Source organism: Giraffa tippelskirchi, chromosome 1, assembly GCF_054371585.1.
Source record: "Giraffa tippelskirchi isolate mGirTip1 chromosome 1, T2T-mGirTip1v1.2.pri, whole genome shotgun sequence".
Lineage (NCBI taxonomy): Eukaryota > Metazoa > Chordata > Mammalia > Artiodactyla > Giraffidae > Giraffa > Giraffa tippelskirchi.
The window spans coordinates 44,265,598-44,292,504 of NC_137275.1; the positions used below are offsets into that span (position 1 = coordinate 44,265,598).

At 38.3% G+C, this 26,907-nt stretch overlaps 1 protein-coding gene across 5 annotated transcripts in view; it reads left to right on the forward strand.

Annotated features, from left to right (window-relative positions):
* The window catches only part of SCFD2 (sec1 family domain containing 2), a 378,818-nt gene that overhangs the window by 2,458 nt on the left and 349,453 nt on the right, over positions 1-26,907 (forward strand). For all 5 annotated transcript variants that reach the window (XR_014059942.1, XM_081511330.1, XM_081511422.1 and 2 more), the window contains exon 2: positions 10,782-10,950. Coding sequence is in view for 4 of the 5 variants with exons in the window: in XM_081511330.1 (XP_081367456.1) it covers positions 10,782-10,950 (169 nt within the window). In the remaining variant the exon portion in view is untranslated. The remainder of the gene's footprint in view (positions 1-10,781; positions 10,951-26,907) is intronic.

The window sequence follows — 26,907 nt, forward strand, 5'->3', positions numbered from 1 at the left end:
GATTCTTTACCACTTAGCCACCAGAGAAGCCCTTTGTATTTATTTCCAAAGGTCAATTTTATTGTTCTCTAATTAGGTAAATGTATGGCTGCTGGTTAATACAGGCTGGCCACACCCAAGTTCAGGGACAATTATCAGATAACTGATTTTGGTAAGCATTCCCTTCAGTAGATTAACAAAAATGTTGAATGAAGTAAAATAAAACTAAAAAAACCCACAATAGGTGCATTTGAGTTTTTGATTATAAGATTTATCTTCAGATCATAATATAGATAGTAGGCTAAATGGTAACAGTGAGATGTAAGCTTAATTATGTGACTTAAAAAACCAGGTGTCAGCCTGTAGGTGTGATTTAAATAAAAGTAATCATTAAAACAGCCTTGAATTCTTAGAGGATTAAAAACACCTGATGAGTATATGCTTGTTGAGTTTTTGAGTCATAGTGTATACTGCTTATGCTTCTATTTCTTTTTGCCCAAAATGTGACATCTCAAATGTTCAGTTCAGTCACTCAGTTGTGTCCGACTCTTTGCAACCCCCATAGGCTGCAGCACGCCAGGCTTCCCTGTCCATCACCAATTCCCAGAGCTTGCTCAAACTCATGTCCATTGAGTCAGTGATGCCATCCAACCATCTCATCCTCTGTCATCCCCTTCTCCTCCTCCCTTCAATCTTTCCCAGCATCAGGATCTTTTCCAATAAGTCAGTTCTTCACATCAGGTGGCCAAATTATTGGAGTTTCAGCTTCAGCATCAGTCCTTCCAATGAATATTCAGGACTGATTTCCTTTAGGATGGACTGGTTGGATCTCCTTGCAGTCCAAGGGACTCTCAAGAGTCTTCTCCAACATCACAGTTCAAAAGCATCAATTCTTCGGCGCTCAGCTTTCTTTATAGTCCAACTCTCACATCCATACATGACTACTGGAAAAAACGTAGCTTTGACTAGATGGACCTTTGTTAGCAAAGTAATGTCTCTGCTTTTTAATATGCTGTCTCGGTTGGTCATAGCTTTTCTTCCAAGGAGCAAGCGTCTTTTAATTTCATGGCTGCAATCACCATCTGCAGTGATTTTGGAGCCCCAAAAAATAAAGTCTGTCACTCTTTCCATTGTTTCCCCATCTATTTCCCATGAAGTGATGGGATTGGTTGCCATGATTTTAGTTTTCTGAATGTTGAGTTTAAAGCCAACTTTTTCACTCTCCTCTTTCACTTTCATCAAGAGGCTCTTCAGTTCCTCTTCACTTTCTGCCATAAGTGTGGTGTCATCTGTGTATCTGAGATTATTGATATTTCTCCCAGCAGTCTTGATTCCAGCTTGTGCTTCATCCAGCCCAACATTTCACATGGGATGTACTCTGCATAGAAGTAAAATAGGCAGGGTGACAATATACAGCCTTGACGTACTACTTTCCCAGTTTGGAGCCAGTCTGTTGTTCCATGTCCAGTTCTAACTGTTGCTTCTTGACCTGCATACAGATTTCTCAGGAGGCAAGTCAGGTGGTCTGGTATTCCTATCTCTTGAAGAATTTTCCACAGTTTGTTGTGATCCACACAGTGACATACTGTTTCATAAATCAAGGTCACTTCTCTCCCTGCCCCACCCCAAGACTCCAGTTAGGCAAACTTGAATGTCCTGGCCATCTAGCATCATAGCAACTACTTTTTTATATAATATACATCTCTTCCTTATATACAACTTCTCAATCCAGAAAAAAACAAGGAAAGCATAGCTTCTGCCCTCCGAAAGCTTCCAAAGCAAAGTTATTAGGAATGATTTAGAAAATAAGGGCATGTAGGAAGACCTAAGTTGCCAAGCCTCCCGATCTCCCCATATTCACCCTTCAGATTTCTTGCTTTTATATCACTGAGAAAATATGAGCCATCAGGAAGCTTCTGTATCTTCCCATCACCAAATCTACCAACCTTTGTACATCTATAGCCACGTATTTCTCTCTCCTTCCTTCATATTAAAATGAGATGTATTGTCTCTGCTACTATCTAGTGCCAACTTTTCCTCGTTTGCAGACTAGATCTTTTCCTTTCTCACTCCTCTCATAGATTCACTTCTTTCAAATATCCTCCCCCTTTCCTAGATCATCATTTTTTTAAAATGTCTTTTCTACCAGATTTTCCCCATTAGCATGCACACAGAATGGAACATTTCCTTTCTTAACCCCTCTGGCTCCTGCAACTTCAGATTCATTTTTGCTCCCTTTTACAGCAAATTTGTCTATTCTTGCTATCTCTACAATCCTCTGCTCAGTTTTCCCTTGACTTCACTTCTATTAGGCTTTATCCCGCCTCAATACTTCTCAGAAATTTCCTCTGTCAAGATCACCAGTGGCCTCCATGTTGCCAAATCCAATGTTCAGTTATCAGGATTCATTTTACTTAATCTCAAAGCATCATTTGTCACCGCAGAGTCGAGCATGCAAATAGTTTAAAAAATAATATGAATACAAATGTTAAAGAAATACAGAAGATATACAGATAATGCAGTTTCTTGTGTAATCCCATCAGAACATAAAACTGATGCTTTATTTGCTTGCTCACAGTCCTTCCATCAAATCTGGGTTCCTTAAAATTTTTTTCAAGACCATGCATGACCTGCCTGTGTGTCCACACAGGCCACCTCAACTCTAAATGATCTCCCATCACACACAGCTTTCTTGCACACTGGCTACCTCGCTCTTCTTCAACATGCCAAGTGTGTCCCAGCCTCAGGGCCTTTGAAGTTCGTCTGCAGCTCAGCTTGAAATGTTCTCCTTCAGGTATCTGCATGGCTTTCTCGCTCACTTCCTTCTCAGACAACCATTCCCTGACCACTTTCTAGAGACATTCTCTAAGCATTGGTTGTTTATTGCCTATCTCCTCACATTTGAATGGAAGCTCCTGAGAGGAGGGGCTCCATTTTGTTTAACTATTTATTAACTAGCAGTTGGAAGAGTGCATTGAAAATAGTAGGTACTCAATAAGTATTTTTTGAAGTTCTGGATGAATGTACAGGTGAATTAAAGGTTGCTGTTATTTGGACATTCAGTGAGGTTAATGTACTCATTTTTTGTGGTAGAAAATACTTCTGAGATTCCTACATTGGATCATTAGTCATTCACAAATAAAGTGGAAGTATACCAGGGCACGCCTTTTCTGAATATTCTAAAATTTGACAATTTGGGTCCATGATAGTATTTGAGAAAGGAAATAATAACTATTCATATTTATGTGATTAATAGATAACAATCACTTCTACATTCCCTTATTTGATCTTCTCAACAAATTAGGTGAGTTATTTATCATTTTAGGAATAAGAGATTGAGGCTCTGAAGTTTCTCTTTATAGGAAAAAAGAAAAGCAGAAACATTAAGTAGTAGGCCAGATGTGACATGATTGCTCCAATATTTTTATTAATGTCTATGTTCAGCAACTTTTGCTTTCTGAGTTATCAGTGTTGTTAGTGTAAAGCCCTCATTTTCTTCCGTATTTGTTTAGGATCCTTCTGCCAGTAGGTGGGCTTCCAGGGTGTTCTTTAATTTGGTCAAGGTGCTCGGCAGGAAATTGGTGTGGGAGAAGACATTTTAGGCCCATAAGATCATGGAAAGACTAGGAGAGCATAGCTTTAGAGACAAGCAAAATAGCAATTAAAATCAACTAGTGAAATGCTGTAATGGGTAAATACATCCCTAATGTGCACTGTCCTGTTAAAAACAACTGCATCTAGCCAAAGATTGAAAAACTGGGCTTACACTGACATGGAGGAGAACTGTCCACCTGGGAACCTTTTAGAAATGTGCAGATACCAGTATTCACAACAATCCTTCATAAGAAGGATTTAAGTTGTTGGAGAACTGTTAACAGATGACCAAATTGAGGGAAGCTGTAAAACAAAACATGAAAATACTGAAATACTACAGACAGTTGACTTTCAAGTTTGAAAGGGGCATTGTTTAAAGGGAGCAAATAGAAAAGTTTCTCTGGGTAGATTCAAGGCAACAAACAGATAAAAAGAGAAAGAAAAATCAATCTACTTTGTCCAGGTCTTAAATGTTATTTGTTGTTGAATATTTTGGGTACTGTACCATTAGAAGATGTATATGCGTATGTATATATTCTTCTTAGATGTAAAATTGACACTACCCGAAATAACACAAATAACCTCCAATAGTTCATAAATACTCCACCATGTTAATGTCATGCTTACAGATATAGAGAAGCTTCTCATCTTTTTGTCATCATCTTTGCTGAAAGTAATGTCACTTTGTCTAATAGTTGGTTTATTTTTTTTTCAGTAAACATTTATTGAGTGCCCGCTATGTGCCAGGTGTTGTTCAGGCCTAGGGGAACACTGGTGACCAAGATAGATACATTCCTTGCTCCCCTGAAGCAGTTGATACGCTCTCAGGGCTGAAAAATAGAGTAAGTTTGTTGTAATTGTTTGAGAAGTTATTGTAATTGTTTGAGAAGACCCCCAGTGTCTGTTGCTATGATTTTGGTGTATCTTTACCACATCTAGACCACACAGAAGCTTGTCTGCAGCGTTCTTCAGACACGTTTGCATAGCGGATTTAAAGATAACATTCTATGGACCGTTCTGGCTTCTGATTTTGTTTCAAGGGACAATTAAAAAGGTAGATATGATTTATGAATATCAGAGATTTGAGTCTGTTTTTTTTTTTCTTTCTAGTATTTTCTGGCTTTTCAGATGGGCTAGAGTGCTTTGTTGATTATTTACAAGTTCAAGATCAAAAGATAAGAGGGAGCAGTAACTCTGGGAATTAAGTTTCCTTTCTTGGTTCAGTTCTTTTGAATTTTAGTTTCATGTAAACTTTTAAATTAAATCCATCCAGTTAAAGATTAACTCTCAATCCAATTGGTGGTTCTTAATCCTTGGATTATGATTTGCTGGTTCATTTAAGATGTGGTTGTATATTGTTTTGTTAAAGTCTGAAAATTTGAGACTATTCATAATTGCTAACCTTTGGGATCGTACTACTTTTCTCAGCACTGTACATATATGTTGTTATTCAGTCGCTAAGTTGTATCCAACTCTTTGCGACCCCATGGACTGCAGCATGCCAGCCTTCCCTGTCCTTCACTATCTCTTGGAGTTTGCCCAGAGTCATGTCCATTGAGTCAGTGATGCCATCCAACCATATCATCCTCTGTTGCCCTTCTCTTGCCCTCAATCTTTCCCAGCTTTGGAGTCTTTTCCAGGGAGTCCGTTGTTCCCAGGTGGCCAAAGTATTGGAGCTTTAGTTTTAGCATCCGTCTTTCCAGTGAGTATTCAGGGTTGATCTCCTTTAGAACTGACTGATTTGATCTCCTTGCTGTACAAGGGATAAACTCCTTTAATTTTTATAACAATTCTTCTATAATTATCCCCATTTTACAGATGAGGAAACAGAGACATGGAGGAGTTAAGGAACTCACCCAAGATCACACAGCTAGTAAGTGGCAGAGTCGGGGTTTGAACCTTGGCAGCTTGCTCCAGAGCCTGTGCTCATAATCTCTCTCACATGAAAGGCTATTCTTGTCCTGGATAGTAAAGATGTAGTCTCTAGAAGCTAACAGCCTCAGAGACTCAGCACAGTTGTTGGACTCTGGTGCTGCTTTAGTGTTCAGAAAAGTTAACTTATTCTTTCCCTCCACATCTGGTTTTCCACAAAATGCAAAATAACCAACCAACATCTTTATTTTGGAGAAGGAAATGGCAACCCACTCCAGTATTCTTGCCTGGAGAATACCATGGACAGAGGAGCCTGGCGGGCTACAGTCCATGGGATCGCAAGAGTTGGACACGACTTAGCGACTAAACCACCACCAGCATCTTTATTTTAGGGTTCAGAGGATATCGTTTAAAATCAGCATAGGTAATAAGAACAATTAAGAAGCCATGTAAGGCTCCGACTAAATTGCGAGTGTTAGATCTAGACCGGTATAATAAATTCAAGGCTTAGCTTAGTGACTTACCTGCTCTTTGGTTCTCATTGAGCTTTTTGAGGGATCTTTCATTTGTAAACAGGGGAAATTATGACCGTAAAGTGCTGTTGGAAAAATATAAAATCATCCATCCATTTACTTATTCAATATATAACTAATACAGTAGATAAGAGATTAAAAAGGGATAGTGTTTCCATTTTTAGATAGCATAGCTAGGGAAGACCTCTCTGAGGATGTGACGTTTGAGCAGAGGCTGACAGGAGAGAGGAAACAGGATGTTTGATAGCCTTGGTATAGAACATATAAGACCCAGGTACAGAACATGAAAGACCCAGCTCTTGAATACGTAATACCCAGGAAATGGCAAGTGCAAAGGACCTGAGGTGGGAAGATGCTTTAAGTGTTTGAGGAGTCTAGTGTGGCTTCCTTCAGCTTGCCCTTCAAGCACGGAGGGCAGTGAGAGGAGATGAAGTTGGAGAGATAGGCAGAAGGAAAGCATTGTAGGACAAACTAAAGACTTAGAGTAAAAACCTGAATATGACGGGAAAGTTGGAGAGTTTTGAGCTGTGATGTGACATGCTCACATTTACATTATGCAGGATCACATATGTAAGGAGTGAGGGGATTGAGGCAGATCTTCAACATATAGTAGCTGCTGCCACTCTCTAGGATGTGTAACAGGCATGTGTGGCAGTCATAGTGGCCTTAGCTCTGCCCTTCCTAGTCATAAGTCTTTGGGCGAGTTTCAACTTATAGATCTCAGTTTCTTGATCTGTGAATTGAGAATAACAGGGTAAAATAAGTTAACAGGTCCAGCTCCTAGAACAGTGTCTGGTGCATGATGGGAAAAATGTTAGTTATTAATATTATTAATGACATGCTTTTAAAATGATTTAATGCCTTTGAAATGTATGTTTTCCTCTTCAGTATAAGGCTAAGACTGTAAATATAAGAATTTGCCATACGTATAACCCAGAAGAATTCTACTATCTAACCTATTATCTGCCACTAAAGTAAATGAGTGCTAAAGAATTGATGCTTTCGAATTGTGGTGCTGGAGAAGACTCTTTAGGAACTCTAAAGAGTTAAAAATTATAAATTATAATTTTATATAAATTATAAATTTTATAAATTATATAAATTATAAATTTTATATAATTATATAATAATTATATTATATAATATAATAATATATTATTATATTGTAATAATATATATAATATAATAATATATAATATATATAAATATATATATAAATATATAAATAAATATATAAATATATATATAAATATATATATAAATATATATAAATATATATATAAATATAAATATATTTATATATATTTATATTTATATATATATTTATATATATATTTATATATATAATATATATTATATATTATAATATATAATATATTATAATATAATAATATATTATATATTATAATAATATATATAATATAATAATATATATTATATATAATATATATAATATATAATATATTATATATATAATATATATATAATATATTATATATAATAATATTATATTATATAATAATTATATATATAATATATAAAATATAATTTTATATAATTTATAAATTATATAAATTATATAAATTTTATATAAATTATATTTTATATAAATTATAAATTAAAAATTATAAACTCCAAGAGTTCTCCTTGGACAGCAAGGAGATCAAACTAGTCAATCCTAAAGGAAATCAACTCTGAATATTCATTGGAAAGACTGATGCTGAAGCTCCAATACCTTGGCCACCTGATGTGAAGAGCCAACTTATTGGAAAAGACCAGGATGCTGGGAAAGAATGAGGGCAAGAGAAGAAGGGGGCGACAGAGGATGAGATGGTTGGATGGCATCATTAACTCAATAGATGAGTTTGAGCAAGCTCTGGGAGATAGTGGAGGACAGGGAAGCCTGGCGTGCTGCAGTCCATGGGGTTGTAAATGGTCGGACACGACTTAGCGACTGAAAAACAGCAACAAAGTAAATGAGAGTTGGTTAGAATTAACCATTTGTCAGGAACTATATTCTGTGATATTTTGGGTGTTAGCATATAATATTTTAAGGATGTAAATAATACTTTGGTTCTGTAAAAACAGCTATTAGCTACTGAACCTTAAGGAAAATTAAGTATGTCCTATCTTGACTTCTCATATTGAAGAGTTTCTAGATTAGTTTCTAGATTTGCTGAGAGTTTTTGTTTTAATTTGCTGAGAGTGTAATGAATTGAGATTTGCTAAAGTCCCCTGTGCTTGCATAGGGAGGAGTATCAGCTAGACTGTAGGCGCTAAAGAAGTTAAGAAAGAAAGGCAGAACACATAGACCACTTGTTTGTACCATGTGTCTAAGAATGACAGATGACAGATAAGAATAACTTAGGGGCAGGACTCCGAATTTGGGCACTGAGTTCAAAGAAAAGTTATTGTGGTAACGAGGAGAAGTTTTTAAATTATCGAGAAGGTTGCTGGTAGAAAGCGAAATTCATGATGCTGTGGGGTAATCTAGTATCTCCATTCCAGGGTTAAAGATAGGATTCGCTTAGAGACTTCTGACTCCCCTGTGAGTCTCAGGGCCATTAATAGTCACTAGACATTCATTCAGCAAGTATTTAATGAGTAAGTTATAGTCTGAGTGCTGGGGAGACAACCATAAACCATAGAAAACATAAATAAGATATGGTTCCTTCCAGCCCTGATAAGTGAATATTTTTCTGGTGGAATAAGAACTCTTTTCTTTAACATCAGAAGTCTCCTTGAAAGCACTCATACTGATTCTGTCTTAAGTCACTTTTATGAGCTCAGTTTTGTTTTTTGTTTTTAATAAAGAGTGTGGTTATCTGCCTCCTGTGTTTGAGTTCTTTCTCTGTAATTTATAGCATATATAATTTTGAGCAAGTTACTTAAACTGAATCCTCTGTTGTGTCATTGAGCATAATAATACCTATGTATTAAAGTTGTTTTAAGAATTAAGTGGATAATAAATGTATAGTATGGAAGTTAACATCTGCTACATCATCAGGTCTCAATAAATATTAGCTTTTCTGATGAAGATGATGGGGGCGATGACAGTGATTCTTGAATTTATGGTTTAGTCTTTTCTACCTAGTTCTTCTGCCCAATTAATATGACATGGCAAATACAATAGAGAGATACAGATAGAAAGACATTAGGAAGTAAAATATTAATTGATTTGAAGTGAGTGAGATCAAAACAAGTTGATTTGGCTAGTCACATCCATTGTTGCCACTGGCAGAAAGTGAAGAGAAACCAAAGAGCCTCTTGATGAGGGTGAAAGAAGAGAGTGAAAACGCTTGCTTAAAACTCAACATTCAAAAAAATAAGATCATGACATCTGGTCTCATCACTTCATGGCAAATAGATGGGGAAAGATTGGAAGCAGTGGCAAATTTTATTTTCTAAGGCTCCAAAATCACTGCAGATGTTGACTGCAGCCATGAAATTAAAATATGCTTGCTCCTTGGAAGAAAAGCTATGACAAACTTAGCATTTCAAAAAGCAGAGACATCACTTTGCCAACAAAGGTCCATGTAGTAAAAGCTATGGTTTTTCCTATGTACTTGTTATCTTTCCAACAAGTTTGGAAAGATATGATTCTTCCTTCCTCTCACTATGTATGGAAGTGAGACTTGGATCATAAAGAAAGCTGATCGCCGAAGAATTGATGCTTTTGAACTGTGGTGCTGGAGAAGACTCTTGAGAATTCCTTGGGCTGCAAGGAGATCAAACCAGTCAATCCTAAAGGAAAGCATCCCTGAATATTCATTGGAAGAACTAATGCTGAAGCTGAAGCTCCAATACTTTGGCAACCTGATGCAAAGAGCCAACTCATTGGAAAAGACCCTGTTGCTGGGAAGGATTGAAGGCAAAAGGAGAAGGAGGCAACAGAGGACAAGATGGTTGGATGGCATCACCAACCCAATGGATATCAGTTTGAGCAAACTCCAGGAGAGAGTAAAGGACAGGGAAGTCTGTTGTGCTGCAGTCCATGGGGTCACAAGAGTTGGACACGACAGTGACTGAACAACAACAACAACAACAGCTGATTGTTGAAATGGTATCTTTCAAGCACTGAAGACTTTTGGAAAGATAACTTGGCCTTATGGAAAAGCATTAAGCTATGTAATTGGTCTTGATTTTAATTTGAGCTTATTAATTCCTTTGTTATTAAAGGAGTTAATATATGTTAAGCACCTACAGCAGTGCCTGGTAAATAGAAAATGCTCTATAAATCTTCTATAAGTACAAACTTTTTCCATTCATTCATTTGTTCTTTTCTTCATCTAACAAGTAATTAGTAAGCCTACCAGCTGCCAACTTACCTTTATGTAGAGAATGGACTAGGTAAACAGCTGCCATTATGAAGATAAGCTTCTAGCAAAGAGGAGATCTGCTATTCTTGGTCAGGTCACTAACCCCTTCTAAGTCTTAAAGTCTTCATCAGTAAAATTAAGAAAATCTTTTTGGCTCAAAAATTTCAGGATAGTGTCATCTTATGACACCATTTACCTGACCTACCAAATGTTGACTATTTTTATTCACTAAATACCTGTTGATGCCTTCCTTCCATGTGTAGGCACTATACCAAGTGCTGGAAATATAGCAGTAGCCAGAGTAGACATAGTGCCTGCCCTCAGGGACCAGTAAGTCCAACACACAAGATGTACATTGTCTAGGTAGTTGTGGACCTGATTAGTGTTACCAAGGGCAAAATGGTAGGATTGTGTTACTGATTTCTGTAACAGCTTCTTTTTCCTCCCATTTTGTGAGTTCATATTTTCTTGTCTGTTTAAATAGGGGCTGTAGGACATCATGGAGATAACTTGGTGGAGAAGATCCTTGCAGTGCTTCCCCAGCTTCCAGGCCACACCAATGATGTGATGGTTAACATGGTGGAGCTCACTGCACTCCAGGCTGAGGAGGAGAATCAGAATGTGGTTGTACCCGGCTGTCTTGCACAATCCAAGTAAGATGTGTGTTTTTTTCCTCTTTTCCTTTTCTTTCTCTTCTAGAGTGTTCCTGTAGAAAGGAAACAATGAAGAGTTAGTCTGGTTGAAAAATTTATACTGGATAGCATTTAGAAAAAAATTTTTTCTAAACTTTGAAATAATTGTGTTTGTTAAACAACGTAAGCCAAGAAGTACAGAATTTCGAAAAGGTGTTATTTAGATGTAATATAAGCTTGTTCCCAGGGTCAGCTAAGTGAGTCAATTTATACATCTCCATTTCTCAGACAGTTTCATGTGGAGTTGAGGCTAGGCTTACTCAACTTCTCTTTCCCAGCTGACTCTTATGAAAATACTGCCCACAAGGCTCTGAAACAGTGCCATCTTTTTATATGTAAATGATATACTCTTGGGCATCAGTGGGAAAAGTTTTTATTTCTGTGTATACTTTTGCACATGGTTAGAGAAATCAGAGAAAGAAGATGGGGTACTTTGTATTATGCAGAGTTCCAAAAAAAAAAAATTCACTCCAGAACATGACAATGAAAAGATACAGTAATTACCTTTCCTACTTTTTCCTTCTTCAGCAGTTTTTATGAGAAAAAATATATATTTCAAGAGAAAAAAGTGTTTGAGTATTTCCCTCATCTCCCAAGTTTTAAAGTTTTAAACAAAGCAGGACCTTTCAGCTGTATAGTTTCCAGTGTTAATAGTAATAGATGTATTTGGAATTTCCTGTCATAGTTGGGATTAATTTTCAGCTCCTGAAATTTTCAGCTTTTTTGTAGACAGTTAATAATATTTTTTGGATGCCTAGTGTGTGAAGAAAACAGAAAGTTCTGTCCCTGTCTTTTTGTGTGCTCTTACACGCAATAAAAAAAACAACGGCCTGTGCTCACTTTGGCAGCATATATGCTAAAACATCGGCCTAATGGCTTGAAGCTACACAAACTCAGAAGTAATTCTGATTGGAAATATTTTTAGCTTCTCAGAGAGCAATTTAAAACTTTATTATTAAGGGCTTACTATGAGCCTTACTCTGGACTAAGTAATATGGAGGACATAAAGTAATATGATATGTCATTCTTGCCTTCAAGGAACACTTTTCCAGTTGGGTAGTCATGATTTACACACAGGTACAATTAAAAAATAATAGAATGATACAGAATTAAGACTCATGTGTCTGCTATAGATTATGATTCCTATAAGTGAAGTATCAAGTTAATGGGGCCTTTGTAGATCAGTGTGGGCATTGTGGAAGTGGTGGTGCTTAATTCAGTTATGTCTTGAAGGATTCAGAAAAGGAGAGAGGGCCAGCGTGAAGACTGGTACAGATGTAAGAACAGTCAGGGCCTAATGTGATCGGTTGTGAGAAATAAAGACAGTGACAGGACCATCACTGGACCATCACTGCATCAGCTTTATTAACATTTTTCAGGACTTAACTATTATATGTGCCAGGCATTTGGGAAGTCGTTTAAGTTTCACAGTGACCCAGTGAGGTTGATGTTTTTGTTCTGCATAAGGAAACGAAGACAAAGAGACATGAAGTAACTAGTTGGACGTAGGATTAGAATTTGAGCCCAGAATGTTTGGCTTCTGAGGCACTGTGTTAACTTACGTACTATGTATGCAGGGGCCAGAGAAAATCTAGCCTCATGAATAGCTATAAAGAAACAATGAGAGAGAAAAAAACAAAGCTATTTCATGATTTAATTTGGGGAAGCCTATGTGTTCAACATAATGGTTACGTAAACAACAGGAATCAGTTTTGACTAATTTCAGCAAAAAGGGAATTTATTAAAGGGGATTGGAAAGCTAGCAGAATCAAAGGAAGAATGGTTAATCAGATTTTGGAAAGGATTAGTACAGTTCCTGAAGCTGAAACTCCAATACTTTGGCCACCTGATACGAAGAACTGACTCATTGGAACAGACCCTGATGCTGGGAAAAATTGAGGCAGGAGGAGAAGGGGATGACAGAGGATGAGATGGTTGGATGGCATCACCGACTCGATGGACATGAGTTTGAACAAGCTCCAGAAGTTGGTGATGGACAGGGAAGCCTGACATGCTGCAGTCCATGGGGTCGCAAAGAGTCGGACACAACAGGGACTGAACTGAACTGAACTGAACTGAGTACAGTTCCAGGGACCTAGGGGCCAAGAACTCAGGAAAAGCTCTTCCAGTCATTGACACCAGAGAGACTGAATTTGAACTCTTTTCTGTCTTGAGTCATTCTGCCTAAGATTCAGATTCCAGGGGAAAAAATAAGATTGGCCTAACTTGGGGCCAGTAGGGGTTGGGAGCAGTTCATGCTGATTGAGATTTGTGCTAGGATCATATGGCATGGCTTAGCACTCCAGCGCTAAGATAGTTCTTCAAAGGAAAACTGGAATATTTATCAAAAGGAGGGAGAGAGATCCTGAGCATATGTCTTTTCCACTCTTGGTCTGTGTTTTTAATGGGTGCCTTTTCCTCTCTTTAGACTATGAGTGAGTATTGCATAGAATATCCGTTTTCAATGCCGCTCAGGTGTCAGAGTGCAGTCATAAATGTCCAAGGCAGTGGTGAATTCTAGAAAGATCTCAAGAAAACTTTAAGGAGAGCAAGTTTGGTGAGATAGTGAGACCAGAAGGCAGGTCGCAGATGATAAAGAGAAAGGTAGTGAGAAAATTATAACCAAATAAAAATATAAAGCAATAATTAGGAGAAAATATGGTATTTTCTTTATAGTTACTTGGAAGACTGAAGGAATTGTGCTGATGAATTTCTTTGTAAAGAGATATTGAAATCAATTACAGCCAACCTAGTGTCTACTGTACTTCCATCAAAATAATGACAATCACTACTTATCTCCAATGCCACCCCCAAGAAAGTTCTTAGTGAAATGAGTGTGAGGATTAAAAATTTAGTACTAAAAGGCAAAACAGATGGCTGTTTGGCAATACATAATGTGACTGCAGTGGAATAATCTTTAAAAACCAAGTCTCTAACTAGGATATAAACCTTAACAGACAAAATTGATTGCTAAAATAATTTTTATAAAAGGTTGTTTATAATTGCAGCAATTAAAATTATGACCTATGCAGATGAAAAATTGATAACTTAAATGCATTATAACGTGGCTTTCCAGTTCCTGTCCACTGGTCACTGGATTATGTGGACTATATTATTCAAGAAAGAGGCAGGATCTTTTCTGTTCTCATGTTTACCTTTTGTTGAAATGGGTTTCTATCCTCTGCCCCAGCTCCACTCTCCTAACCTATTACTCTTTCAGTTCCTGAAGAACGCTTTCCCTCATGCCCTACCTGCGTTGACTGCGTCTGTGCTTGGTGCCCCTGCATTGGTTCAGCCCCACACCTACAGTGCGGCTGGCTCCACTCAGTCCAGTGCCCACTTTTCCTCCCATAGCGCCACGTGTGCCTGCCTCGTCTTTCATTCTCTCCTCCTTCCTCGCTCCTTACAGCCACACTAGCTTCCTTTCTGTTCCTTCAGTAGAGCACTCACTGTCTTGCCACGGGACTTTCCTCTTGATTTTCCTAGATCATTCTGCCTGCAGATATAAACCTGCCCTGATTTCCTGTCTTCCTTCCTTCTCATGCCTTCATATTTCCTTTCTCTCTTTAGCTAGTTTTCCTCCTCAGCCCAGATAACTTTTTAATGTACTTGCTGATGTGTATTTATTTGTCCCTTTCCTAGAGACCCACAGAGTGAACGCCTACTAGAGAGTCCTATGAAAGGGGGGATATTTGTCTGTTTTCTTTGCTGCTAGACCCCTACCTAGAACAATACCTGGCACTCCAGAGATTGCTTTCGTTTGATTTTTTGTTTTGTTTGTTGATTGTTTTTTTTGGTTTATTTGGTTTTGGCCATGCTGTGCAGCTTGGGGAATCTTAGTTCCCTGACCAGGGAGCATACTGAGCCCTCAGGAGTGAAAGCATGGAGTCCTAACTACTGGACTGCCAGGGAATTCTCATCAAGAGATGTTTGTTTAATGGTGATGGTGCTGCTAGGGCAAGATCTGTGAGAGAGTTAAGCTGAAGACTAAGATAGAGAGATGACATCAAACCAGAGCATAGGAGAGGTTAGTCTGGGGATGTGTAGATTCTGTTTATTTATTTGGCTCCATTGAGTCCTAGTTGTGGCACATGGGGTCTTCCATTGTGATGTGCAGGCTTCTCTAGTTGTGGTGCATGGGCATAGTTGCCTCCTAGCTTGTGGGGATCTCAATTCCCTAACCAGGGATCCAACCCACATCTTCTGCATTGCAAGGTGGACTCCTAACCGCTGTACTGCTAGGGAAGTCCTTAGACTCTAATTATTGAATATTTAAAACAGTCACATCATGTTAGCTAAATATAGCAAAATTGGCCCAGAAATTCTGCTTTTAAGACCTTATTTCTTAGATGTATTTTGTACACATGCAGAATGATGCATTATATTCATTTGTCATAGCAGCATTTTTAATAACAAGACTGGTAATATTTTTCATGTCTTATCAGTTCAGTAAGTTGTGGTATATTCATACTATAAAATAATATATAGCTATTGAAATAGGATGAAGAATGAATAAGCCGTTTATATACTAATAAGCAGTGAGCTCAATGACATACTTCAAATGAAATTAACAAGGTATAGCACACCTGTTTGTTAGAAAGGGGGAGATATGTATTCACATTTGCTTGTGATACATTAAATATACCTGGAAAGTGCACAGGGAACTGATGACATTGGCTGCCTTTGTAGAGGGGTACTAGTTGGCCAGAGCTTGCTGAGAAGTTGGTGAAATGAATGAAGGTGGAGGATGGTAAAAGATGTCTTATTACATATATTATATACCTGTGTGTTTTGTATTTTCAATCATGTGAATGAATCTTCCTGTTAAAAACATAGAAATTACTCAGCATCACTCATTAATAGAGAAATGCAAATCAAAAGTACAATGAAGTATCACCTCACACCAGCCAGAGTGGCCATCATCAAAAAAATCTGCAAACAGTAAATGCTAGAGAGAATGTGGAGAAAAGGGAACCCTCTTCCACTATTGATGGGAATGTAAGTTGATACAGCCCCTTATGGAGATTCCTTTAAAAAGTAGGAATAAAACTACCATATGACCCAGCAATCTTATTACTGGGTATAAATAAGTAAGTGTTAGTTGCTCAGTCGTGCCCAACTCTTTTTGACCCCATGGACTGCAGCCCATCAGGCTCCTCTGTCCATGAGATTTTCCAGGCAAGGATACTGGAGTGGGTTGCCATTTTCTTCTCAGGGAATGTTCCCAACCCAGGGATCGAACCCGGGTCTCCTACACTGCAGGCAGATTCTTTACCGACTGAGCTACTACTGGGTATATACACTGAGAAAACCATAATTGAAAAAGACACATGTACCCCTGTGTATATTGTAGCATTATTTGCAATAGCCAGGAAATGGAAGCAACCTAGACATCCATTGACAGACGAATGGATAAAGAAGATGTAGTACATATATACAATGGAATATTATTCAGCCATAACGAGAAACACATTTGAGTAGTTCTAGTGAGGTGAGTGAACCTAGAACCTATTATACAGAGTGAAGTAAGTCAAAAAGAGAAAAACAAATGTTGTATATTAACACATATGTATGGAATCTAGGGGCTTCCCTGGTAGCTCAGCTGGTAAAGAATTGGCCTGCAATGTGGGAGACCTGGGTTTGATCCCTGGGTTGGGAAGATAACGTGGAGGAGGGCATGGCAACCCACTCCAGTATTCATGGAGAATCCCCATGGACAGAGGAGCCGGGCAGGCTGTAGTCCATGGGGTCACAAAGAATCAGACAGGACTGAGCGACTAAGCATAATACATGGAATCTAGAAAAACGGTACTGATGAACCTTTTTGTAGGGCAGGAATAGAGATGCAGACATAGAGACATAGAGTATAGACTTGTGGACCAGTGGGAGAAGGAGAGGGTGGCACGAATTGAGAGAGTAGAGTTGAAACATATACATTACCATATGTAAAATAGATAGCTGAAGGGAAGTTGCTGTTTAACACAGGGAGCTCAACCTGGTGCTCTGTGACAACCTAGAGAGTTGGGCTGGGGGGGAACATATGTATACTCATGGCTGATTCATGTTCTTGTGTGGCAGAAACCAACACAACCTTGTAAAGCCATTATCCTCCAATTGAAAATAAATTAAAAAAACAAATTAGATTTAAATAAAAACATTACTCCCTTATTAAGATAGCTTAAGGTAGGATTCTGTGCTTTTAGGAAGGAAAACTGCTCTCACTTTGGAACCTCTACAGAGCATCTTGTCTTCCTTCCCCAATGAACCATACTTTTCTTTTAATACTTCTATCAAAATGCCAAAACATTATACCCCAGTAATTTGTTGTGTGGCCATTTCCCCTGTGCTGTGCTCAGTTGCTTCAGTCATGTCCAGCTCTTTGCACTATTGATTGTAGCCCTCCAGGCTCCTCTGTCCATGGGATTCTCCAGGCAAGAATGCTGGAGTGGGTTGCTGTGCCCTCCTCCAGGGGATCTTCCTGACCTAGGAATCGAAACCATATCTCTGGCGTCTTCTGCATTGCAGGCAGGCTCTTCACCCACTGAGCCACCTGGGAAGCCCCATCCCGTTTCCCCTACTATACTGTAAATTCCTTGAAGGTAGTAAGTGCACCAGGCACTTAAAAAGTGCTAGTAAATTGCATAAAGAAAGAATGAATAAATTTTATTAGATTTGAGACCAAGTATAAAAATGATCCAGTGGTCATGTATGGATGTGAGAGTTGGATGGTGAATAAAGCTGAGCGCCGCAGAATTGATGCTTTTGAACTGTGGTGTTGGAGAAGACTCTTGAGAGTCCCTTGGACTGCAAGGAGATCCAATCAATCCATCCTAAAAGAGATCAATCCTGGGTGTTCATTGGAAGGTTTGATGTTGAAGCTGAAGCTCCAATACTTTGGGCACCTCATGCGAAGGGTTGACTCATTGGAAAAGACCCTAATGCTGGGTAGGATTGGGGGCGGGAGGAGAAGGGGACGACAGAGGATGAGATGGTTGGATGGCATCACCGACTCGATGAACGTGGGTTTGGGTAGACTCCGGGAGTTGGTGATGGACAGAGAGGCCTGGCATGCTGCAATTCATGGGGTCGCAGAGAGTCGGACACGACTGAGCGACTGAACTGAACTGACTGATAAAAATGATGACATAAATCCCTGAAGAGCCTTAACTGTTTCATTTTAGCACTTCAGTCATTGTCTAACATTGATATGTTTTAATTTCTTCTGTAAGTTCCTATAGAGTAGCCGTTTTCTGTGTACTTTTCACCAAATGCACCTATTGTCTAGGTCAGTGAGAGGAAGGATGATAACAATGAGTGCCTAAATTTTTTCAAACATTGTACTCAATGTTTTAAATGTATTATTTTGTTTAATTCTGAAAACAACTGTTTGTTGTTGTTGTCGTTCAGTCGATCAGTCGTGTCTTACTCTTTGTGACTCCGTGGACTGCAGCACGCCAGGCTTCCCTGTCCTTCATCTCCTGGAGCTTGCTCAAACTCATATCCATTGAGTCAGTGATGCCATCCAACTATCTCATCCTCTGTCACCCTCTTCTCCTTCCGCCTTCAGTCTTTGCCAGCATCAGGGTCTTTTCTAATGAGTTGGCTCTTTGCATCAGGTGGCCAGAATATTCGAGCTTCAGCTTCATCATCAGTTCTTCCAATGAATATTCAGGGTTGATTTTCTTTAGGTTTGATTGATTTGATCTCCTTGAAGTCCAAGGGACTCTCAAGAGTCCACTCCAATACCACAGTTCAAAAGTTAAGAGAAAGAGACTGAGTAACTTGCCTTAAGCCAGACTTTCCCTAATTGATTGAATCAGGTCATTGAAAATATCTTTTTGCTGTTTCTTTAAAAAAATTGAGGAATAATTGGCATACAGCATTATTTTAGTTTCAGGTGTAGACCATAATAATTTGACATATGATTGTATTAGCAAACATCACCACAATAAATCTAGTAGACATTCATCACCATACATAGTTACAGATTTTTTTCTTGTGATAAGAATTTTAAAAATTTACTCTTAGGTGACTTTCAAATATGCAATACAGTATTATTAACTGTAGTAACCAGGCTGCACATTACATCTGCATGACTTATTTACCTTATAACTGGAAGTTTGTACCTTTTGACTCTATTTACCCATTCTGGTACCTTGCCCTTTGCCTTTGGCAACCACCAATCTGTTCTCTGTATCTATGAGCTTGGTTTAAAAAAGTTATAATTTTTTAATTCCAAGGCACATTTATTTTCTGCTGTACCGTACCAACTCTCTGACACATGCTTAGTTAATGAATGTATAAATAGACCAATGAATTCAGAAATTATGGATACTCTGGTTTGTAAAATGAAAATACAGTTTTAAAGAAATTAAGACCAGGGCACTGTGCCCCAAGGTCTTTTTAAAATTACGTACTTAGCTAATTTGTTCATTATTTATTTATTTTTGGCTGCATTGAATCTTTGTTGCTGCAAGTGGGTTTTCTCTAGTTGTGGCAAGCAGAAGCTACTTTCGACTTGCAGTACTTGAGCTTCTCATTGCAGTGGCTTCTCTTGTTGTGGAGCACAGGCTTACTTGCCTCATGACATGTGGAATCTTCCCAAACCAGGGATCGAACCCATGTCCCCTGCATTGACAGGTGGATTCTTAACAACTGAACTACCAGGGACATCTGAAAAGCAATATCTTAAGTCCGATTTTCTTGTTAGTTTTTATGTTGAAGGTGGGATTTTTTTTTTCCGTAGACTATAGAACAATGGAATAATAGAGTAGACCTTATAGTGAGAGACAAATGCAGCAGTGGTTTCACCCTAACCATTGATGAGCTAATTTTTTGTTAACTTTCACATTATTAAGTAACCTGTTAGTGGTGTATATTAAATCACTAACTCAATGTCAAAAACTGTTAAATTACCTCTTAATAGTGGTAATTTTTTATCTTCTTTCCTTGGTTTCCAAATACCAATTAAATATTACTGTTCAAGAGACTAACATGAGGACTTCCTTGGTGATCCAGTAGTTAGGACTCCATGCTTCCATTTCAGGGAACTTGGGTTTGATCCTGCTTGCTGCATGATGCAGCCAGAAAAAAAAAAAAAAAAGACTAACATTTTCAGAGGGAAGAAAAATAATTTTTATTAGAGCAGAATCAGAGATACTACTTTGATTTTAAATTTCCTTGCAGATAGAGTTACTGAACTCTGATGGAAACATTAAGTAACTGTATATGTAGCGCTGACTTTGAGGTGTAAAGCCAGTACACAAGAGGATGTGTCACCATGTAGCTGTATTATGAATGACCGGGCTGTTGGTACAGGCTGTGGTTATTTTCTCTTCCCCACTTGGACCTGCCTGCAAAAATGGCGTTTTGTCTTATTTTATGTTTTTACTTTTTAAATAAACATTGCAAATCGAGCAGGAGAAAGACTTACCTTTTCTCAGCATACAGCTGCTATATTTAACTTTCTTTTTTTTTTTGAGCAATTCTATAAGTCAGGTTCTTTTCTGCAAATGAAGGGGTAAGTGTGTCTACTAAGAAATAGCTAAATAATTTAGTATGCCAGAGACATTTAGCTTGTATTTCTTGATAAAGAATTATGTTTAATAGTTATATTTTTCAGAATTTTTTAAATGCATGCTAAGAAAAGAAAATTTGAAGGTAGAAATTCTTATTCTATAATCGCTTACATATTACAACTCTGTCATGGTATTTGTTTGTTAAGGAATGTACAAGCAATCCGCAGGATCTTGCTCATCTGAAAAATTTTCAATGATTTGTGGTCTATGTGTTGTGAGAAGACTGAACTCTGGGTCACTGTGGCTTTGGGATCCATAATTTAAATGGAAACTATGACTCTTTTAAATAAAGCCAGGAATGCTCTGAAGTTAGCTAAAATGGAAAAGGAGGAATGGAAAGACTCATTACATTTGAATGACAAGTTCTTAATTAGTTTGATGTTCACTGCCAAGCAAAAATCAACAAGTTCAAAAATATCTTGCCGAATTAGCCAGCCACAGTCTTTATTGGGTTGACTTCTCAGTCTTGTGTTATATAGACCAGGGTGTATTCAGCAGCATGCCAAGAATGTCCCAAAGCCCTGGCTGCAGCTTCTCTCATCTAACACCTGCTGGTATTCTTGCTCGAGGGTCCTTTTCCTTATTTTTTTTTCACTCTGTCTTCTATTACAGTGTCACACTGGTTGGTGATGGGGTGGCTGGAATCAACAGGGTGGGGGTAAGTGTCCTTCTAGCAAAGCTGGAAGGAGGATTAAGTAAGAACCAAGAACAAGGCAATGGTTTTAGCATTTAGAGAAGGCTTTTAGGGCACAGCAGGCAGATGAAGTCTGAAATCCAGGAAATTTGAGTAAAACTTCATGAGTGAAAAATATGAAAGCACATCCTCTGAGTGTGTAAATGTATGTTTTAGTTTATTTATCCAAAATATTTGTTGACTACTCTGTGCCAGACACTTGATGAAGACAAGATCTCTGGCCTCTTAGAAGTTATTCTATTAATAAGTGGGGAGACAGACAACAAACAGATGAACAAGTGACTATACAATGTCAGCTGGGAATAAGTGCTGTGAAGCAAATAAAGCAAGGAATTCAAGAGTAAATAGGGACTTGGAGTGGTGAGGAGATGTATGGATGGGGGAGAAAAGACCTTTCTAAGGAGGTATCTTTTAAGCAAAGACCTCAGTGAAGTAAATTGTAAGCCTTGTGGATATCTGAGACTAGAGCACTGCAACCCAGTGAAAATACTAGGTATTTAGAGATTACTTGTATTAATTTGCTTTCCCCTAATGGCTCATGATGTTGAATATCTTTTCCTGTACTTATTTTCTGTTTGCATATCCTCTTAGATAAAATGTCTCCACATCTTTTGCCCACTTTCTAATTGGACTTTTTTTTCAAATATTGAAGTTCCTTACCACAATTTATTGGTGGTGGTATTTTACCTGTTTAAGTGAAATGTAGAAAGCTTACCATGCATTACTTCCCTTTACCTTCCCACATTTATAATCATCTTAATATTTCCTCTACATACATTTAGGACTGCAACACAGTGTTAAAATTTTTTACTTCTACTGCCAAACATAATTTAGAAAACTTAGGAGAAGAAGGAATGCTTATTGTATTTACACACAGACACACACACACACATATATTTAAGCTGGTTTTTTAAAAATTAGTTAATTAATTCCTTTTAATTTTTGGTTATGCTGGATCTTGATTGCTGCACAGGCTTTTCTCTAGTTGTGGTGAGCAGGAGCTACTCTCTAGTTGCAATGCGTAGGCTTCTCATTGTGGTGGCTTCTCTTGTTGCAGGGCACAAGCTCTAGGGCATGGAGGCTTGGGTAGTTGCAGCACTTGGGCTCAGTAACTGTGGCTTCTGGGCTCTAGAGCATAGGCTCAATAGCTGTGTTGCATGGGCTTAGTTGCTCTGTGGCATGTGGGATCTTCGCAGACCAGGGATGGAACCATGAGTCCGGCATTCACAGGTGGATTCTTTTCCACTGAGTCACCCAGGAAGCCCTTCCTATATTTTTGCTTACAGTTTTCTTTCTTCATTATGTTTTAAAATTTCCTATTTTTACTTTTCCTTGTTAGAGATTTTCTTTAGCCATTCTTTTAGGATAGGTTTGCTGATTACAGAATCTCTTAGTTTTCATTAATCTGAGAATACTGAGAATATTTTTTTTCTTCTCATCTTTCTTTTTTCTTTTGGCTGAGGTGAGTCTGTTGCAGCTCGTAGGCTTCTCCTTGGGGCACTCACTCAGGCTTTCTCTAGTTGTGGTGCAAGGGCTTCTCCTGTTGCAGATATAGGCTCAGTGCAGGCTCAGCAGTTGCAGTGAGTGAGCTTAATTGTCCTGCAGCATGTAGGATCTTAGTTCCTCAACCAGGGATTGAACCTGAACCCCCTGCATCATACGTGCAGAGGCTTAGCCACTGGATCTCCAGGGAAGTCCCTCAACAATATCTTATAGTTTTTTGAGTACAGGTCTTTCACCTCCTTAGTTAGATTTTTTTCCTTAGGTGTTTTTTCTGTTTGATGTGATGGTAAATGAGATTGTTTTCTTAATTTCTCTTGCTGATAGTTCATTGTTAGTTTATGGTAATGAGACAGATGTCTCTGTGTTAATTTTGTATCCTGAGACTTACCAAATTCATTGATTAGCTCTAGTAGTTTTCTGGAGGCATCTTTAGGATTTTCTACATATAGTACCATATCATCTGCAAGCAGTGACAGTTTTACTACTTCTTTTCCAGTTCGGATTCCTTTTTTTTTTCTTCTCTGATTGCTGTGTCTAGGACTTCCAAAACTATGTTGAATAAAAGCGGTGAAAATGAATATCCTTGTCTTGTTCCTGATCTTAGAGGAAATGCTTTCAGCTTTTCACTGGTGAATATGTTAGCTGTAGGTTTGCCCTATTTGGCTTTTATTATGTTGAGGTATGATTCCCTCATAGCTCAGTTGGTAAAGAATCTTCCTGCAGTGTAGGAGACCTGGGTTCCATTTCTGGGTCAGGAAGATCCCCTGGAGAAGAAAATGGCAACCCACTTCAGTATTCTTGCCTGGAGAATCCCACTGACAGAGGAGTCTGGTGGGTTACGCTCCATGGGGTCACAGAGAGTTGTGCATGGTTCAGTGACTAAACCATCACCAGCGTGTTATCTCTGTGCCCACTTTCGGGAGAGTTGTTATCATAAATGAGTATTGAATTCTGTCAAAAGCTTTTTCTGCATGTATTGAGATCATCATGTGGTTTTTATTCTTCTATCTATTAATGTGGTATGTTACACTGCTTGGTTTGTGGATACTGAAAAATCCTTGCATCCCTGAGATAAATCCCACTTTATCATGGTGTATGGTCCTTTTAATGTATAGTTGAATTTGGATTGCTGGTATTTTTTTCTTTTCTGTGTTCAGCCTTAGTGATTTCCACGACTCTGTCTTCTAGCCCACTAATCTATTCCTCTGTATTATTTAGTCTATGATGGCTCCTTCTGGTGTGTTTTTCCTTTTAGTTATTGCATTCTTCATTTCTGGTTGATTGTTTTTATGTATTTTCTAACTCTTTTTTAAACACTTCTAACTTTTCACTCTGTGCATCCATTTTTCTCCTGAGTTCTTTGGTCATTTTTACCATCATTACGACAGAGGATGAGATGGTTGAATGGCATCACCGAATCGATGGACGTGGGTTTGGGTAAACTCCGGGAGTTGGTGATGGACAGGGAAGCCTGGCGTGCTGCAATTCATAGGGTCGCAAAGAGTCGGACGCGACTGAGTGACTGAACTGAACTGAACTTTGCACTCTGTTTCAGGTAGATTGCCTACCTCCGCTTCACTTAGTAGTTCTTTTGGGGTTTTATCTTTCATTTGGAACATGTTCCTCTGTCCCTTTTGTCCTGCCTAATTTGTTTTTATTTCTCTGGTTGCAGGGCCCTGGGGGTCCTGGAGGTGGTATGTTGGCCCACTTGTGGGTGAACCTTGGACTCAGGGCATTCTGCGGTTTGTATGGATGAGGCTGGTCCTGAAGCTAGTGCTCTCGAGGCTTTCTGGTGGGTGGGGCCAGACCCCAATGCTAAAAAGCTAGAGGGAGAATTCAAAAATGTCTCTTGCCAGCACCAACGTCCACATCATAGAATGATCACTCCAAAATGGCTGCCTCCAGTGTCTGTATTCTCAGGGTGAGCTCTGTTTGCCTCCTGTCTTCTCTGGGAGACTGCTCAGGATCAGCACCTGGTTCCTTTCAAGTTACTGCTTCTTCCCTGGGTCCCAGAGAGTGTGAGATTTTGTTTACACCCTTTAACAGTGGAGTCTCTATTTCCCTTCAAGAGTGGAGTTTCTGTTTCCCTTTAAGAGTGGAGTCTTTATTTTCCACAGCCCTCCCTGCTAACCTTCAAAACCGAATGTTCTGATAGATTGTCTGATGCTGGACCCCTAGGCTGTGACACCTGATGTGGGGAGCCCGTTGTGTGGAGGAAGGAGCCTCTTGCTTCTTGGGGTGAGACTCTACAATTGTAATTATCTTAATTATCACCTACCCAGGGGTGTAGGTATTGACTATACCATGTCTCTGCCCCACCCTTCTCATTGTGGTTCCTTCTTTACGTCTTTAGTTGTAAAAGTATATATATATATATATATATACATTTTTTTTTTTTAAACTAGATTCTAGTCTTTCTCATCAATGGGTGCTCTGTAAACAGTTACAATTTTGGTGTGCCCATAACAGAAGGTGATCTCAGAGTCTTCCCACTTTTACCATCTTGGTTAAGCTCCCAGCATAATTTTTAACTTAGGAAGAGTTGTGAGCGTTTAGGTGCTTGGTATTACTGAGTGTTTTCCTTGGCCTTTGCTTAGAACAGTGTTCCCAAACTTTGTTAATTGAAGAATGCCTTATTCATATACTGACCTTCCAAAGCTATTTGATATTTTTCGTTGAATTGATTGATGCCATAAAAGTTTTTTTTCCAATATTTTTTAACATGTAAAAAAGTGGGAAGAATAGTACAAGAAACTTTTTTTTTCCTTTGAAACATTTGAGAATAATTTGCCTGTGCCCATCATTCCCAAAGACTTTCGTGTGTATTTGTCTCAAAGGGATATTCGCCACTGTAATCTCAATCACGGAATTAGCACTGTTAAACTAGTACCATCTAACCCACACATTTTGCCACTTATCTCAATAATATTCTTTGTCAAAACAAAAGGATATTGGTCAAAATCACACATTGGCTTTAGTGGTCACATCTCCTTATTGCTCTTTATCATGAGTCTTTCCTTGACATTCATGACCTTCACACTTATGAAGAGCATAGGCCAGTTATTTTGTAGAATATCCCTCAGTTTAGGTTTGTCTCCTGTTTCCTCATGAGGAGATTTCAATTACGCATTTTTGGCAAGAATATCACGCAAGCAATGCCGTGTTCTTTTCATTACTTTCTGTCAGGTGGCACACAATTTAACTTTGTCCACTCATAGTGACAACTTTGATCACCTGATTAAAGGAGACATTTTGCGATTATGTAAATATGCTTTTCCTCATCTAACTTTAACCCACTGGTTTAGCATCTATTAGTATTTCTTGGCCGAATTATTTCCGTGATGACTGTTTTTAATCGGAGTTGTTTCAGACATGTGTACTTATAATCCCTTCATTTTGAGTTTTTACTTTGAATTCTTATCTTTTACTAACAGAATAATTTTAACTACAAAAATCTAGAAGAAAGCCTGAAGATTTCTCTTTACTCCCTTCCTTATGGTTGGGGCTCTGTGAAGGGGTTCTCAGATGTTTGGATTTCAAGGAGCAGAGAAATGCAACAACAATGTACAGCTCCTGACTTTTATTAGTCAAGTAAAGTCCTCCAATTTTTCCACACAACACAGACACTAACGATTCTTTATCTTACAGTATTGAAAACACTTTGATTTGAATAATTGAGCTTTATGAGAAACTCTACCTTATCCTCACTGTAAGTAACATAGTATGCTTGCTGTGTAAATGTAACTTGAAAAATAAGTTCTCTTTTCTAGCCTCTAAACATATGGCTACCCCCAACCACCCTTATAGAAAAATCTGTTATATATTCTTCTCTTTTCAGATTTGCATACATATTAACACTTCAACAAGGTTTCGTATCTCTAAGGTGCCAAGGGACGTGGTACAAAATGCCTTAACAAAATATTAAAATGTGAGTGTTAAGATGATATAAATAATATGAGCAACATAAACTCATATTCCACCTGAACTAATGACTGTAATAACTTCAACAAATCAAGTTTTCTTGATTTAGTAGCTTTGAAAACTCACTCTTAATGTGTGTATAGGTACAGTGGTGTCAACCAGGGTGAGTAGAGTATTAGATTCTGGACTCACTGTGTGGTAGTAGAATATTAATAGGTGTGC